General features: G+C 41.6%; 1 protein-coding gene across 5 annotated transcripts in view; it reads right to left on the bottom strand.

Moving 5' to 3' along the window:
• Positions 1 to 18,348, bottom strand: part of TRIM44 (tripartite motif containing 44) — a 113,369-nt gene that overhangs the window by 24,708 nt on the left and 70,313 nt on the right. For 2 of the 5 annotated variants that reach the window (XM_059931388.1, XM_059931391.1), the window contains one exon: positions 7,833 to 7,899. The exons of 2 other annotated variants lie outside the window; for them this stretch is intronic. In XM_059931388.1, coding sequence (XP_059787371.1) covers positions 7,833 to 7,899 — 67 coding nt within the window. Of the gene's footprint in view, positions 1 to 7,782; positions 7,900 to 18,348 lie in introns of all 5 variants that reach the window. One more of the 5 variants, XM_059931389.1, reaches the window with a different exon arrangement.

Raw genomic sequence — 18,348 nt, 5'->3', positions numbered from 1 at the left:
CCTTGCAATCACTGAGTCAGTAATCCTAAACTGAGTAGCCAATTTTTATTAATGGGCAACTCCTGCATATCTAAAAAACTTAGCTGGAATAGGTGTGGTATAAAAATGTAGAATTTTACAGAAATTTAGGATACTCTTACATTCTGTAAACCACCACATCACCTCCTTTTTAATTTCTAGAACTTTCGAATGAGGACTCACAATATTGGGCCTCACAGGTTATCTTCCAGGTACCCTTTAAGGGCTGAGATTCCAAACCTTGGAAAGGATATGTTTGTCATAGATATATCTAAAAAGATATCACCCCAAGAACCCCCTGCAGGCTGCAGGCTAAATGTCTGGCACCTTACAGCCCACATATTGTTTCAAACATAGGGGAGGCCGTTTCTCGCATAGCTGAGTACCCCAGCCTCTCTGCACGAAGGGGCTACATTCTGCCACAATCTGGCATTTCAGACTCTGTGACTATTTACCATCCCTCTACTTCACAGACAGGTTCTCATCATAAAGATCAGGTCACGTAACTAACCCCGAACTGAGCACATTCTGCTCCCTGGTTGGCCTGCCTCACTATTTACCCTCAAAGTCAAAAAGGCTGGGACCGTGTGTGGCTGACTGCTGGGGTGATTTGCTGGTACCAAGCATATCAACCTTGCTGGCTGTGCACATGAAGGCAAGAAGATCTTGGGGTACCCCCAAACCTGGTTCCCTCAATCAGCAAGGCTTTCCCTCTGCCGTTCTAACAACATCTGACTGTAATTTGTGTCCATTAAGTACACCCTTCTATTCCTAAGGAAACCTGCTTGCGCAGGTTTGCTGATGTGCACAGCACATTACTTCCAATGTGCCCTTCCAGGAAAGGGCCTGACTCCCACTTCTGGCGCACAATTCATTCTGACCCAAACATCCTATCTGCTGCATGAATGCAAAAACATATGCACACACACAGGGCATCCCTCATTTTCCCTGGAGTAATGGGAGCCTGGGCAATACTTTTAAGTATTCATGTTCCAACATAAATTAGAATGGAGCATTGAAAACACCAGTGACATCTACACAGATACCAAATGTATTCATTATGGTCGGTGCTATTACAATGACAGGAAATGCATTCCTAATGGCAGGACATTTGAAATAATGTGTTGCTGGATTCTGTGCCCATAAAAGCAATAATGAAGAGACAGGAGTGGGTCAAATAAAAGGAGTAAGAGGGGCACGGGGGAGGAGGCAGCTTCGAGGGCTCTGGGCAATGTCAGTGAGACGGCACATTCACCGGATTCACAGGAAGAGAGTTATGATAGTTTAAAGGTAGGAGAGGCAAGAAGGGCATCTGGCTGACATTCTGGAGAACTGAGGTTTGAATCCTGGCTCTGCTATACGCCAGCTGTGTGATCCTGGGCAAGTCATGTCAATATCCCCTTAGTTACGTCAATATCCAGACTGCTCACTCATAAAAGGAGGAGAGCTACCTCACAGGACTGCATGAGGAGGATATGAGAGAGCATATGTAAAGTGCTCAGCTACTCTGGTGGGTAATAAGCATATGATCAACATTAGCTCTCCTTTTTCTTCTGGTTATCACGAAATAAATGCACAGCTCTGTGATTTCAGGCATCATCTAGCTCTCGGAATCTCCAAATCCAAGTTTTTTCTTCTGCAAAGTGGAGCTAATAACACCTGCTCTCCCTACTGTGTGAGCTTATTATGACGAGCAAGTGAAATGGAATGTTTGGCATATACTATTGATTGGCTGACTTAGTCATTCTCAACTCACTCTCCCTGCTGCGTTCTGTTCTGGAGTGTGGAAGGGTTAAATATGTGCATACCGAGCCTGTACTGCAGTGGGGGGATGGGGACATGGATGGAGCCCAGTTCAAGCCTGACACAGAAGGATAAGTCTTCCGGTGGTGGGCGGGGGCTGTGTGCTGGGAAAGCATTTACTTTTCTGATTAATACAGACATGGCCCTTCTTCTGACCCCTTCTCCATGCTTGAACATGGATATGACACCCAAAGCTGCAGTCCTTTTTCAATCATAAGGCAACAAGCACGAAGGAAAAGCCCAGGGAGTCTCAGAGGCACATGGCAGTACTGACATCATTAGCCACTGAACCAAAGCCAGCAGTCACCTCCCTCCACACTTATCATGTGAAACAAATAAACCTTTGTTTGCTTAAGCTACTGATACCAGAGTTCTCTCTTACTCAAAGCTGAGCACAATTCCGATACAGTGCATTAAGTACTCCGGTGAATTAAAAGCCCTATATATATAAAGTACACGATCTTCCCTCTGCCAAGAAGTTCATTCTCTTGGACCCGTCTGGCTAATTTATATATATCCTTTAAGCATAGGTTTAGTAGTATCTCTTCTAGGAAGGTTTCCAAGACCCTAGCCCTCACATTTTTCCCACCCTTTGGACTTCTCAAAGCATTCCATAACACCCCTATCAGTGCATGTTACACTGCTTTGTAATGATCCATTTACTTGTCTCTTTGCTTCACCGGTTGCTTAAAATGTCTCAACAGCAAGGATCCCTATTTCAGCCATTTAAAAAATTTCGTAGCACTTGTCATAATACCTGGCACACAGTAGATAACTCATTAAGGATTTGTTGAAATACTGAATAAACCAACGAAAGAATGACGTGAAAGGGCATGAGGTAAATGATAGCCTGTGTAGCCTTGGTATCCATTCGTATTTTTGAAACACTTCAAATAGCTTTCTAATTCCTATTATTACTTTCAGGGTATCTAGGTTGGGAAAGCATAGGTCTAGACAGTGATTTACCGTTTTCAGTCATTCCACTTGATCCTTGTTTTGAGTTCATGACATTCCCTTATTCCTGCCTCCTAAATTATTTTCTGCTGTGTATTTATTGAGTCCATACTTATCTACACAAAACTAATTTTATTTCCTTCCTTGTTTTAGAATTTACCCTTGTGATAACCAAAGACATCCTGGGAATAAATGTTATTTGGCACCAAAATAAATGTTCACACCGTCCAGCAGCTCCCTTCCTAGGTGTCTTGAGTTCTGTCTGTGTGACTGGGGCTTCTGGAGGCGTCCTGCTGTCTCTGCCATATCCGTGTCCTTACCATCCTTGAATGCACAGTGTGCAGGTCCTCAGGCTGAGCCTAAAGTATGTGGTTCTCCAGCAGGAAACAGATGTAAACTCTCGTGTCCTCTCTCTTCCAATAAAGCCAGCTTGTCTCCATTACTTGCATAGATCACAGCCTTCTTGAAGTAACATTACTAATCCCATTGCAAAATATCCAGAAAAATGCAATATTATGATTCAGATTATAAATCAGAAACATGTTCTATTATTAGGCACATTACATTTTTAAAAAGTCTAGAAGGTGAAGTGGTCTCCCTGTGACAGTCACCAGTGGCCAGCCTCAAGTCTGAACTCCCGTTCCCTTTGCCTCTAATGCTCACCATGCCCATTTTTGCTCGGCTGGCCCCTTTGTTCAGTTCGGTTTCAGCTCAGAAGTGACCTCCTTGGCCCTTCTTTGAACACCTTATCTGTAGCAGCTTCTTCTCCCCAGCTCCCTTCTATGGAGTCACCCTGTTTCATTTCCTTTCTAACACTGCTATCTGAAATTATTTTCTTTATTTAGTGGTTTACTAGTTTTTTGTCTATCTCTTCCCACTTGAATTAAATTCCACCAGAGAAGGGATCTCATCTGTCTTGTTCGCCCTGTATCCTCAGCAACAAGAGCTGTGTCTGGCATAATATAGGTGCTTAATAAACTGTGTTGAAAATGAATAAGAAGAAAATGCGCAGTGTGTATTCACTCAGTGAATCCATTTTGCTGCCCTTTACTTGAGTTTCCCTTTGGGAGTGAGGATGAAGATGGGGTTGAGGGCTATCATGAATCCTTAGAGGTGGTGAGGTAAGCTCTGGGAGGCTATGTGGAGTTACGGAAAGAGCTAGAGTTCTGGTTCTGCCACTTGACTAATTGGAACATGTCCCTTACTCTCTCTGAGCTTCAGTTTTGTCATCTGAATGGTAAATTGTTTCAGAAGATCAGTGTAACAATTAAATGAGACAGCGATGGCACATAGTAAATAAGTTAGCTCCCCTCTGCCTGTCCCTTAAGGCTGTAAAAGGAGGAAGGAGTCCAGGAGCCCCGGGAAAGTGGTCTAATGCTTTTTCCCATTCTAGCAGTCACCTTAGCAACCGCGACGATTCTTCACGGAGATAACGTCAACCTGCTGTATCACGGAGGTTAGCCCACAGGCCAATTTTGAAGTCCTGAGTATATTCTCAAAACACTGAGCATGAGTTTACTTTGAAAGATTATTAGAAATTTATTCCTCTCCTCTCAACCTTACATCAACTTACATTAAACTGAGGCTGACGTTATTTCACAGAGGTAAGCTTATACATCTGTTTTCAAGAGCTTTGGGCGCTGATCCTGCCACAACGTGTGCTTCTTGTAGTCTCATCAAAATCAGACATTCAAAGCCATCAAAAATTTGTGGTCTCCAGGCCTGCTAGAGACACTTCTGGTGACATCTTCTTTGATAGATATTTACTTGTTTGAACACATTTAATTCCTTACACTCAATTTATTCTACCCATTCGTTAATTCAACATGCATGAAATGAGTGCCAACTGCATGTTTAGCCCTAGTGGTAAGAGTTACTATATCCTCACAGTTATTAAATGCTAAGCACTGTGCCAAACCCCTTATGAGCATCAGGTCATTCAATCTTCATTTCACCCCACGGGCATTATGATTATTCCCATTTTACAGACAAGAGAGCTGAAACTGAGGAGTTTACATAAATTGCTTATGTGGACAATTAATGGTGGCTAGTACTTTAACCTAGGTCTTTCTGACACCAACCCCATTCTGTTTCACAATACTCTAGCATGCAGGTCTTGAAAACGCACTTGGTACTACTTATCAGGGTCCTAGATACATTCATGAATTAAAAAGAAACAAGGCTAGACTACATGACCTTTCTCACGGTAGGCACTCCATCTTATTCTTCTTTGCATTCCCACCCCCTTAAACAATAAAGAGAATGTCGCTCCTGTTTGCAAAGATGTAGTAGAGCCAAATAGACAAGTTTGCATGAAAGAAGAAGCCCAAGACACAAAACTGTACAGGGTATAAAATACCTGTATAAAGTGTGAGTGATTATAGCTAGAGAATGGGTTTTACTCTATAACCAAGCAACAAAATGAGGAGACTGGATTAGCCTGGGCATTAGAGACTCAAATGCTTACAGGGGCTTAGTAGGTAATATGAATGAATGAAGTGAATAAATTGGGCCAGGTGGAGTCTGGTAAATTGCAAAGTACATACCCCATCTAAGGAGCCAGCTGGTCAATGTCATGGGTAAATATAGATCCAGTATTGCCAGAAATTTTGAATTGCCAAAAGAAGCTGAAAAAAATCTGCTTTTTGATGTGAAATCTTTCAATTTTTAAATGCTGGTCAGTAATTCAAAAATTGAAAAAAATACTTTATGAGGTAAACAAAACATATCCTTAGGCTAGATTTGGCTGATGACCCATCAGTTTGCGGTTTTTGAATTAGACTATATTTCATAATCTTTTCATCACCAAGGATCCCCATGTACCCTCCAAAGGCTTCAGAATTTGAAACTCTAACATACAACATTTTTGAATATTTAATTAGTTTTCTTGCATGAATTAAATAATCAATAACTGACAAATTAGGTCACCATGGGGGGAAAACAGCTAACATAACTCTGCCCTGTTGCAGTTAAATGTAAGATTTCCCACTACAAGTTTTGAAATATTGAAAATAGTTCATAGACTTTTATTTCTATCTTCATAGATCCTTCTGGGGTCTGAAGAGCCCAGTTAGAAATTAAACATGTAGATTTCTAAGATCTGGTGGCAGTGAGGCATAGTGGGAAAACGTGGGAACTGGAGTCAAACAGAATTGGGTTGAATCCTAGCTCTTCAACTTAGTAGCTGAGTGAAGGTCAATAAATTATTTAGCATCTTTTACTTATTTGCAAAATGGTAATAATTTGTGATCCATGTTTTTCTCTTACCATCACCATCTAATTAAAAGAAGCATCCCAGATAACAGCCCACTTAATACCATTATGATGATTACAATAGTTCCAGCTCACAAATGAACAAAACAAAAGGTCATCTATCATGAGCAGGAGCTATGATGACATGCACACTGATGGAGGAGCAGCACACCTATGACCTTCTATTACACCTTTCATCCAAGGAACTCCAAGCCTGATGACAGCCCGAAATTAGAGCTGGAGAACCAGAAACTTGGTGTGTTTATGAGTCTTGCCTTAGGTGAGCAGATGCCAGAGGGTCTACGCCTTAGTACCTCTTGCTAAATAACAAAAAAACTGCATCTTTGTTGCCACCACTAACATATGTATTAATAACTGAACTCATCACTACAGTGCTTTATTATTCACAAAATCATTCTCACAAAATCATTCAACACACATTCACCATGTGCTCCTCACAAGCACCCAGGCTGGGGAGCCACAAGTCAGCCCCATTTTGTGAATCAGAAAACAGGTTCTAAGAAGTTGGAACTAGTTTATGGACACCAAATTAGCAAGAGACGGAAGTAACTCCAGTGACCTCAAATTCATGGTTCTTCTCATATACCCGACCTATAAGAGGCCACAGCAAATGAGAAACAGAGGTGCCGTTAGGAGCCACGTGCTAGCTGAGTGAGCGCTATTCTGCTTATCTGTGAAATGCCAGGTGTATAAGAAATGGAACTTGTTCTGGGATGGACAAGAGATACAGGCACTTAGGGGCACTCTGTTGTCTAACTATAAAAAACTGTGCTAAGAAAAACTAAATTGTCGTCTTAGATTACACACTAGTTTGCCTCCGTAAGGGCGGCAGAGCAGAATATTGTTCAATTGTGCTTACCTTTTCCAATTTACCCTCCTGTCCTGCCCCCACCTGGGAGAAGAGAAGCCCTACAAACCACATGACTCCTCCGCCTCCCTGCCCCCCAGCCTTTCCTACAGTAACTGACTACACAGGCATGACCACCTAACTCAAGGGCAGCTAATTAATAGACATGAATTGGCTATACTTTCTCTTGGGACTGTGGTGAGGCAATGTTGAATCCTGCATCAGAAAACTGCTATATAGCAGGGGACAAAGTGCTGCCAGGACAAGCTGAAATTACAAGGAAAGCAGAGGATGCTGCTCTGCGGGGTGGAGAGTAAAGCAGGAAGGAGAAAGAGACAAAGAAAGAACAGAGACTGAGAGAGCAACTTCTGGTCTTGACCAATTCCCACGCCTATGCCCATCAGGTACAGAAATACTTCCTTTGATTGGGTCCTGTGAAATGCACCATGTCCTTTCCATACCCCACTGTGTTATCTGAGCTAGCGTGGGTGGATTTCTGTTCCTTACAATCAAATAGTCTCTGATTAATACAATAAGAAACAGGAGCCATAGTTATATCACAGAACAACTACAAGAGTAAGAAGTGGCTAAAAAAAAATTAAATGTCTTTCTTTTAGATCATACAGAAAGAGAAGGAGAGAATGAATGAATGAATGAATGAGTCTTCAAAGTTGAGAAGACTCTAAATTATGGCTGCCTCAAAATACTCCAAGTTTATTTCCATTATATCTATACTCTTTTTAGGTATCTATACTCTTTTTAGAACGAAAAGGATAAGTGTTGGCAAAGCTCTCTTATAAAATAAAGCACAATGCTGAGGACTAAACAGTGATACAGTACATACTTTCCCCTCGCGAACCATAGTTCAAAATTCCCTTGTTACTCACAGAGCGTACAATTATGATGTCCATTCTCCACCTGCCATCAATCAACTTACTGTTGTATAGCTCTGTTCAGGGCACTGGTTCAAATGGTTCAACAACTGTGAAATCTTCTCTGATTCCCTAGGAAGAATTAGTTACTTTTTATTCTGCTTCCCATTGCACTTAACACATCTCTCTACGTGGGTTCTCATACTGGTATATTATAATTCTTTGCTCATTTCTCAATCGGACTACAAGTGCTTTGAGGGCAGGGCCCATGGCTCATTCTTTAACCCTGTTGTGCCTCGCACAGTGTCTGACTTACAAGCTGGTGGAATAAATCAAGGCTCATTAACTCTGCCTCATGGGAGACTTCCTGGAAACAGTAATTAAGATTAAAAATTTTTTGTAACAAATCAACTGGGGTTACAACTACACACACAAATTGTGTTTAACCATTTCAACTGAGTTAGCCTATAATTTTAGTTTCAAAAAAAGTACCAAGAACATGTCAGAATTTAAATACCTGCTGAAAAGTTGCACTGCAAAACACTGCATGGAGTTGGGGATGGGAAGGAGGTTAAACACCTCAAACTGTTAAGTACAGCTCTCATCTTTGGTGAGCTCAGACTGTACCATTAATTTAATACTGAAAATTCAAAGTAATCATTTAACTAAAATGACATGAAAAAAGTGCTGAACCCAGCATTTTGCCTGAAGTGGTTAAAATGCCAGGATATAGAGGTGGACTGAGTTTCCTGGAAACAAAGTTTATGGGACAAGCAGACACGGGTTGTTGGCAACTCAGCTTTGTAAACTACTTCTTATGATGCACGGTGAAACACTCACCTCTTTAATAACTACACTTTCCTACTGGCAAAGCTGAGGGAGGGGGATAGGAAGCCATTAATAAGTGTGAGGTGATGTTGAAAGGGTTCTGCTGAAGAACCCATGGTGTCATTTGTTCACTGCATTCTCCACTTTCAAACAAGGAGAGCAGGGACTTAAGGAGCTAAACTATGATCAAGGTACTACTTTTGTTAGTGGAGACCCAAATGATAGAGTGCGGAGATTTCGAGGCTACAGTAGGTGCCTCCCGCCACCTCTTCCACTAAATTAAAGTTATCTGAATCCCAGGGAAGGAGCAACTTGATTTACTCATCTAGTCATTGATGGAGAAGTAGGAACAAAGACCTACCTGGGTCCAGGAGAGACAATTCCTTCCTAATCTGCTTATTGCAATGGAGAGCAAAGAGCAAGGAAGGTCCATCCTGCCTGAATCAAGTAATCCAAGAAGCAAAGGAGAAGAAAGAAAGATACGGCCATGTGGTTTTTTTCAATGCAGTGACTGTTACCACATTAACCTTGCACAACAGAGAAGAGAAGCCAAATGACTACCAGACTCTCACCAATCAGACAAGCTAATCCTCTTCCCAAGGGAAGGAGTGAGTAAAGGATAAAAGAGAGGCAGAAGCATGCCCTTGAGAGGGAGGAAGAGTGGCAGAAATTTCTGATTCTGTGCATATGTGGTATGTGGTGGGTGAGGATAAGGTTTCTCCTCAGACACCCAGGCTGACATTGTGAAGGTATTATCATAACATGAAATACACTGGAAGAAGCATAGAAAGATGCCAGGATACCAAAAGATGCTGGAGAAACGTTGTGCATAAGGCTACATCAGTCCCATGACCTCAAGGCTCTATGTGTTCCCAAGGACCCCACTTTGGAGATGAAAAATAAATTCTATCTCCTTTTTGGATTCACAGCAAACTCAAGGAGAAAGTGACCTACGAGCAAAAGCAAAGAGGAAAGGCACACAACCCAATGGGCTGAAGACAAATGCAAACTGGAGTCATTATAACATCTTTCTCTCTAAGCCAATCTTTCCTCCCATTAGCATCACTCCCAGTAGTCTGTGGTCTCCTAAGACAAAGACTCCGGAGCCTTAGCGCCAGAGAGGGATAGAGCTAGAGGGAACCTCAGGGGTCACATCAAATTCAGGTCTTTCATTTTATAAATGTTAAACTCAAGCCCAGAAAGGTTCAATGACTTGCCTGAGTTTATATAACTAAGTAGCAGCAGAGCGAGGCTTGGAAGCCAGTGCTCTTGATTTAGCTCTATCTTTCTCTTTTACTTCTCAAATACAGCCACTCACTCAGTCCTCTCCAGCCCCCAGACCCCCGTTTCCCCCACCTATTCTTTTCTCCCCACTGCTACTGTTCTAATCCAAGCCTAGAAGCCTAGAACTTCAAGATCTTTCATGTGAATCACAGCAACGATATTCTAACCTTGTGGACCTTCAGGACTCTTCTCTCGATCTGAAGTCACTTCTCACTTGCCTCGAAAGTGGTCCCCTGCTCACTGGGGTGGGTTGCACCGTTCTGTCCCTGCTCTCTTCCCCTGGCCAGCATGTCCCATGCAGGGGCTGCTCTTTAGCCTTGGTCTTAGCATGAAGGAGAAGGGAGCAGAGCTAAAGCTGATCCGCAGTGGACAGGCAGTATGTGAGAGAAGTAAATGTTTGTGGTGGTTGTTGTCACTGAGATTTCAGGGGCACTTACGTATCCCATGCAGTTAGAACAGTGCCTTGCTCAAAGAAGGCACTCAGAAGATTTTTTTTTTAACTGAATGAATGAATGAATGAATGATCTCACTAATCCTCACAGTAATCTTATTTTAGATACTATTATCATCTTCATATTGCAGATGAGAAAAGCAAGGCCTAAGGAATTTAAATAGTAGGGCTAAGGTTATATAGCTAGTAGGTGATGAGACTGGAATTCAGACCCAGAACCTCTGACCCCAAAGCCCATATTCTTTAACCAGTGCATCACACTAATTCTGAGAACTCTTAAAACTGCTGGAGTCTAAAATACACATTGTTTTTAATTACATATTATCTTAAAGCTGTCTGATTATTTCATATATGATATCATGCCTTGATATCTACAGGGAATTGATTCCAGGATGCCCCTCAGATACCAGAATCCACGATGTGCAAGTCCTTTATTTATATATAATGGGGTAGTACACACATATAATCTTCTGACTATCCTCTGCCATTTCCCCCTGGTTGCAGGCAAAGATTCCCTCCTAAAGACTTCTTTACTGACTGATGATGGTTCATTCAGGACAAGAGCTCACCCTTCTTACTTCCAGTTCTCAGGGAGTCAGAAGGCTGGCTTAAGCACTCCTCACCTTGACTCAAGAGCTCCAGAGGTGATTCAAAATTCAAAGACTGAATTTTAAACAACTTTCAGGTCTGATGGAGATATAAGTTTTGAAGGAGTAAATCACTTCCTTCTTCCCAGATGTCAGCCCTATCACTCAAACGCAGGGAGGAAGAGAAATGCCTTCTAGAAAGATTGTTTTAAGAGAAGAAAGAGGAAACAGTCAGGCCTCAGTTAGAAAAGCAAGAGTCAGCACAAAAAATCTGTTTATTTTGGGAACTATCTCAGGATGATACATTTGAGTTCGCACCCTGCTTTTCCAGACAGCAAGCAAGCCTGCACTACTGCTGGCTCAGACAGGCCGCTGTTCTCCAACCTCATCATGGACAAGGCACACAAGCCTGCAGCTGAAAGGGTGGCCACTGACATGAAAGCACCTCTGCAGCCCATCACTTGCCAAGGACAGGGAAAGAGCACTGCCCAAATCTCTCCACAGTCCTGAGTGCAGTTTGCTCCATCCAAAGCTCTCACTGCTGCATCCCTACCCTTCTCAGAAGGCTCAAACAGAGCAGACAGGGCATGTGTGTAGCTTTAAGTGAAAAGAGCAAAGAAACTAGCCTGGAATACTTAGATTAAAACCCTTCTTTAGAGCAGGTGTACATGGGTGAACTTTTATTTTTTTAATATTCATTTACTAAATTATCTATCTATCTACCTATCTATCTATCTACCTACCTACCTACCTACCTACCTCAGTGTAAGCCTACCGTGGTGATTTGAGAAGGCAGTAGAGAGAGCTGGCTAAGAATACAGACTCTACAGCCAGATGGCTTTGGTTCAAACCCTGGCTCTCTATCATTTACTGGCTATGTGACCTTGGGCAAATTATTTGGTCTTTCTGTGTTTAATTTCCCTCATCTGGAAAATGGGGATAGTAACAGCCTCTACCCCTATGGGGCTGTTATAAGGATTAAATGAACTCATGACATGTAACACCCTTAGAAAAGTGTTTGGCACACAGTAAGACCTCAGTCAGTGTTTGCTATTATGGCCATGATCATTATTATCTGAAGAAGAGCCAAGGATTCAGGAGTCCTTGCCAGTCATTTCCCAAGTCTGGAACACAGCAAAGCACTGCTCATGTATATAGCTATCAAATAGTGTAACAGACTTGCTACATCTACTACTGAGATAAAGAAAAATCAAGTACAGATGCTGCCATTCAGAAACTCACAGGCTGTTGGTGGATAACAAAGGCAGATTCACAAATAACAGCTGCAGGTAAATGACCTGCACAAGGTGACAGGCTGAGAATATAATCAAGTGAATCTAAGGTTTTCCTATTCCAAACCAGGGTTCTCTCTACAACTTTGAAAACAGGTTTTGCATAGCTATTTGTTTATTCAAAAATTAACTGTGTCCCTGTAATGTTCTAGGCACTGACAGTACAGTGGTGAAAAAGACAAAGCTTTCACCCTCATAACATTTATTTTCTAATGGGGAAGAAAGAAAATAATAAGTTAAATACATAATACATTTTCATGCAGTGACAAGTATATGCAGAAAACCAAAGCAGGTAAGGAAGGAATGAAGGTCTGAAGAGGCAACATTTCAGCAGAGGCCTAGATAATGTGAGAGAATGAGCCATGTGAAGGTCTAGGGATAAGCATCAGGCGGAAGGGAACCCAAGCACGAAGGCCCTGAAGTAGGAAGGAATGTGACCTCTGTCTGAAGGAGAGTAAGAAAGCTGCATAGCTGGAGTGAGCAATGGGGTGAGCAGCAGATGTGAGGATGGTGGGAAGCTCATCTTGTGTGACTTTACAGGTCCTCTTCCCCCCAGGTTACTCTGAAGCAAGTTCCAGACATGATATAATTCATACTGGAGCATTCTAAATAGAATAGTTACATGACTTCCTTTGTATCCTAAAAGATCATTCTAGCATCTATGTGAATAATGGAATGGAGGGGTTACAGTGAGGGGAAGGATGAGTAAGAGTGGCAATGAGGGAACGACAGTAGAATTCTTGGAGAGAAATTATGTAGCCCAGACCAGTATAGTGAGGGAGCGGAGGTGAGAAGTCCTTGGATTTGATGTATAGTTGAGGGTAAATCTGACAAAATTTGCTGATTAATTGGATTTGGAATGTGAAGAAAAGAGAGATATTGAGTATGACTCTTAGGTTATTGGCCTGAGACAAGATGATGCCATTTATGGAGAAGGAGAAGTCAAGGTCAGAAGCATGCTGGAGAGGGAGGAGAACGAGTTACGTTTTGAACAAAAGCAGCTATGAGAGCAAAGGCACAGGATGTGTAACAAGAAGGCCTGACTCCAAGTCCTGACTCTTGCCACTCCTAGCTCTAGCTGGGCCACCTTGGACAGGTCACTTACTCTCATTCAATTTCCTCATCTGTGTAACATGGGGATAGCAAAACCACCTCTCAGGTTTGTTCGAATAAGGAAATGAGATGTCTGTGTACACCCTGTAAATTGTAAAGGTGCTGAATCAAGGGTAATCTTCTTGTTTCCTTTGTTATTGCTGATAAATATTTGTTTAAATGACTCATACATGAACCTCAGGTTACAAACACAATTATGTCTTAACAAATAACATTATGAAAGGACAACTTTATATCATCCAGTTCTGTTTTGCTTGTTTAATGCTTATACTTTCGAAGGGTATAGAGCATATCATTTACATTTCTTATTTGCATATCTTACTATATCATTCATGCAGGTTATCGCATTTGATCCTTAATATAGACAGAGTGGGTGCTATGGCCCCTAGATGACTGATGAGAAAACTGAGGGACAGAGAAGTACTATCAAAGGCCTGACATCCTAGTCTTATTGCCTTCCTCTCTTGGTCTGTAAGTCAGAATACTGCGATCCTGGTGTATAATCCACTTGGCATCAGGGCCTGGTCATATCAGGGAAATTTCTGACACATAGAATGCTCAGCACCTCCATGACCACCGGGAAAAAAACAAACGCAACTACTTAGACGCAGCACTTAAGTGTGCAAAATACTTTTTTTTTAAAATTTTTTTTATAGACTTTTACTTTTTTTTTTTAAGTATTTGTTTATTTATTTATTTATGGCTGTGTTGGGTCTTCGTTTCTGTGCGAGGGCTTTCTCTAGTTGCGGCAAGCGGGGGCCACTCTTCATCGCTGTGCGCGGGCCTCTCACTATCGCGGCCTCTCTTGTTGCGGAGCACAGGCTCCAGACGCGCAGGCTCAGCAATTGTGGCTCACGGGCCTAGTTGCTCCGCGGCACGTGGGCTCTTCCCAGACCAGGGCTCGAACCCGTGTTCCCTGCATTGGCAGGCAGACTCTCAACCACTGCACCACCAGGGAAGCCCGCAAAATACTTTTATATATATATTTTCTTAGTTCCCCCAACCTGTGGTAGGCATGTGACAGCTATTAGATGTAAGAGGCACTATCATGTAACAGAAGGATATGCCCACTTTATACACTGACTTAAAAGAGGAAAAATGACACTGCTCTGTATTGCTTTGTATTTAGTAATGTTCCTCGTCACTGTCTGTTTCAGTCATTCATTCAACCAATATTTGAGGGTCTACTCCATACTAGGCAACGTGCTGGGTGCTTGGTATACACTGGAACTACAACTTTTTTATTGTTAAAAAGTGACATGAATTATGTTATTAAGACGAAAGGAACAAAAAACTTATTTAAGATGGATATTTTATTTTTGAATGGAATCACGGACATCCAAGTTTCATTTTCATGTCAATTAAAAAAAAAATATCCCAGTGGCCCTCTCTAGACTTTCTTTTGCCAGGAATGTGTACCAGTTTCAATTATTTGTACCTCTGATAGCTACATTCCCATTTGTATTAGACATAAATTACATCATTAACAGTAGAGAAATGGTTCAGAAGACCTAGTTTTTTGGAGTACAACAAGATTTCAATCTAAGAGATGTGGATTCTTACTATATATTGCCTTACATTTCTTATACTCTCTTTCTAGATGGCAAATCATCAGCAGTAGGTCTCAGCATCTAGCGGACGATGAGCCACATCCAATTGAGGAACACTGTTTCTAAAGGATATTTCTGTGATAGGGGTTAAAGGATCCTTATGGTCAATAAGTTTGGAAATGCTGGGTTAAACAAAGTAAGTAAGTCTCATTATCACAGGACTGCTCAAAGACTTTATTACACCATGGTACTTGTGGAACTCCAAGAGGTGGGTAAATAAGCAGCATTTGCCAAACTTATTGGACCACGGAACCCTAGTTTAAAAGACTAAGTCCACAACTCAATCAGTGTTCAGTCTAATATACCTGGGAAGGCCCTGCACTGGGGGATTTCCATTTATAACTGCACATGACATGCATCTTTTTAGTAGGGTGCTGATTCTTTAAGCTTGGGGAGAGTTGAGCAGACACAGAACAGATGTGTGGCCCTGAAATGCGGAGGAGAGACCAATCACTATATAGTAAGCACCGTGAAAAAAGGGACTGTTTTTGGTTTTGATTTCTATGATAGTTGCAACATCTAGCACTGCCTGCACATAGCAGACATTGGATATAATTTGTTAAATAAATGGCTCAATGGAATGAAACCTACAGAAATGAAAGAAGGTTATGCCAATTTCAGAATGAGTGGCTACATTGTTTTTCTGTCTTCAATGATTTTGATTTCCATATCTAGACTCCTAGTCAGTACTTAATTTATTTTCTTAGAACAAAAGACTGAGAATTATTCCAACCACCTTTTGCATCATGACCCTGCACTAATCTAATAAGAGAAAGGTTACATTGCTCTTTGTAGATGAACAGCACATTAATGAGATCTTCTTGAAATGATCCCACTTCCATTATGCAGACAAAATTACATTTTCCAGCATAATAACTGTGTCAGTGGAGCTCCCAAATTTTGATATTAATTGTTTCACTTGCAAAGGCAACATCAACTTATTAGTTTGTCAAACCTCTGGAAAATCAAGGGGAAGCTCATAGTTTTAAGTAGTGATTATCAACCTATACTTCTCCTGCATTCTATCTTTTACACATTTTCCTACTAGCCAGAAGGACTAGGCAAGTTTTATTCCCTGTATTAGGTTTTAACAGAAGAAGTAATATGGGTTTCTTTAAAATGTGATTTTAAATTACATACCACTTACATTCCTCAATCCTTCCTTGAGACTCTAGACTATAAGCTCTTTGAGGGCATGGGCCTTCAATGTTTTGTGGAAAACTATATTCTGAGCACCAAGGACAATGCCTGGAACAAAGTAGGTGATCTGTAAATACTGCTGAATGAGCACCACGCTTCTCCTTTCACTGAGACTCGCTGTTTTAAAGGAAAATCTTCCTCCCTCTCCCTCTCTCTTCCCCCACTTCTTTCCCCTCTCTCTCTCTTCCCCCCCCCCCCCGAACTCTTTCTTTGTCTCTCTCTCATACACACACATGTACATTACACATACACTCTGGAATACAGGGAGGTCTTGCTATACACTATGGCATTTTTCCCATGAACAATACATAAAACATGGAAGTTTGGTGAAAATATATCATTAGAGGAGTTTTGGACAGTCACTTTGCATTGTGTAATGTCATCTCCTCTTCCAAGCCTTAACATGCCCTGAGCCACAGAACAAGTTAGGAAGAAATCCTGGCTCACACTTATTCATCTGGTCAGAGCTTGAGACACAGGGCTAATCTGTGAACTATGAGTCTGACAGATCTCAAAACCAGGACATTCTCCAATACTGCTTATCTAGTAATTTTTATTTTGTAGCTTACATTTATTCTACTACAAAAAATATTATTTTCCTTTTTATTTTAAACTGTTTATATCTACTTAAGTCTGATTTTATTCTAGATTGGGACCACGACTTCCCCATAGAGTAGTAGAGGTTTTATTTTAAAAATGCAAATCAATAGGATAATAGGATTCAGTATATTGACTTAGTAGCTCTGTGACCTTGGGCAAAGTGCTGAACATGTCTAAGTCTGATATGAGAATAATAACAGCACTGTCCTCCTAGGTTGCTGTAAGGCCTAAATGAGACAGATGACCCATGTGGAATGCTTAGCTTACATTCACTATTGCAATCTCTGAGGGGTTGATAGACGAATAGCCGTGATGATCAAGGACCTAAACAAGTTCATCACCTCTGTAAGTCTTCTTTTTATTTTCTTTCTAATATGCCACTCTCCCCTCATTCCATCCACAGAAGTAGAAACTCACAATGGGTAGGCCTTGTGGGTCCTGTTTTATCTCCAAGCGTGAATTCTTCCTGCAGAGTTTGGATAGTATTTCTGGATTGCTTCTGGCTGGGTAATGTCATTTAGGGTGGTCATTTATCTGGCCCCCTGCATTTCCTTTTACAGCGTATGTAACTTCCTCTTTCTTTATTTGGTTCCTTAAAGAGTCTTGATTGGCTGGGGACTCGACCCTTCATTTTCATTTATCAAAAATTCCTAACCAGAGGGGATGAGTGCTGAATTCCAGGGGCATGCTGGGCTGGGGCAGCTGTGCCTGGCCTTTTTATCTATGCAGCTGGCTGGTAATTGCTAAGTTTTCCCTTCTGAAACAATTATCCCCCCATTTCTCTCCCCACCTCCACCCCACCCCCAGTTAATCATCAGTTCTAGAATTAAACTGCTTGCCTCTCCTGCTGTTGTCATGACAACAGTTGGCCTGCACCTGCCACTGGGTGAACAGTGGCTCTTTCAGAAGAGGTGATGGCAGTTGCCCGCTCCACAAAAGCCAGGGAGCAAACTAATGTTTACCTGTCTGGGGAGAGAAGTCCTTATTCATTCCACCTTAGGCATTTTCCTGGCAAGTTCCACCTCAACTTCTGTCTCATACAAACTGCTTGTTGGCACTCAATAAAGAAAATGAAAAAAAATTTTCTGATAAAAATGCCAAATCCCTGTTGGCTTGTCACAATTCCATCCATTAACTTTACTTATTCCCAGCCAAGATGTTGGAAGATGTGAATTTTCCACCTCCTGAGAAAGGCAGGATAGCGTGGTGGTTGAAGGCACGGAATTTTAAGCCTGATAGATCTGGGTTCTAATCCTGGCTGACTTACTTTCTAACTGTGTGACCATGGCTTAGTCACTTAACTTCTTATAATATCAATTTCCTCATCTGTAAAAAGAGGATGAGAATAACTATATTTAACAGTTTTTTTAAGCTTTGAAATAATATACGTAGGTCTAGCTCCTATTTTATGTTTGACACATAAGCAGGTATCACTATTAGAGCTGTTTAGCTGTTAATCCTGAACAACCCTGAAAGTCAGGGCAAAGTTGGCAGCTTGGTCAGTTTTAACTGGTTCTTGTCTGAGTGGCAGTAGCTGCGAGATGGGATAAAACTGCACACTGCCCCACAGCACCTGGACCAAGATGCATCTGGCATCCAGGGACAGCTTGAGAAAT

This window comes from Balaenoptera ricei, chromosome 8, assembly GCF_028023285.1.
Source record: "Balaenoptera ricei isolate mBalRic1 chromosome 8, mBalRic1.hap2, whole genome shotgun sequence".
Taxonomy (NCBI): Eukaryota; Metazoa; Chordata; class Mammalia; order Artiodactyla; family Balaenopteridae; genus Balaenoptera; species Balaenoptera ricei.
The sequence above is the reverse complement of the archived record's forward strand: the minus strand, read 5'-3'. Positions and strand labels throughout refer to the sequence as shown.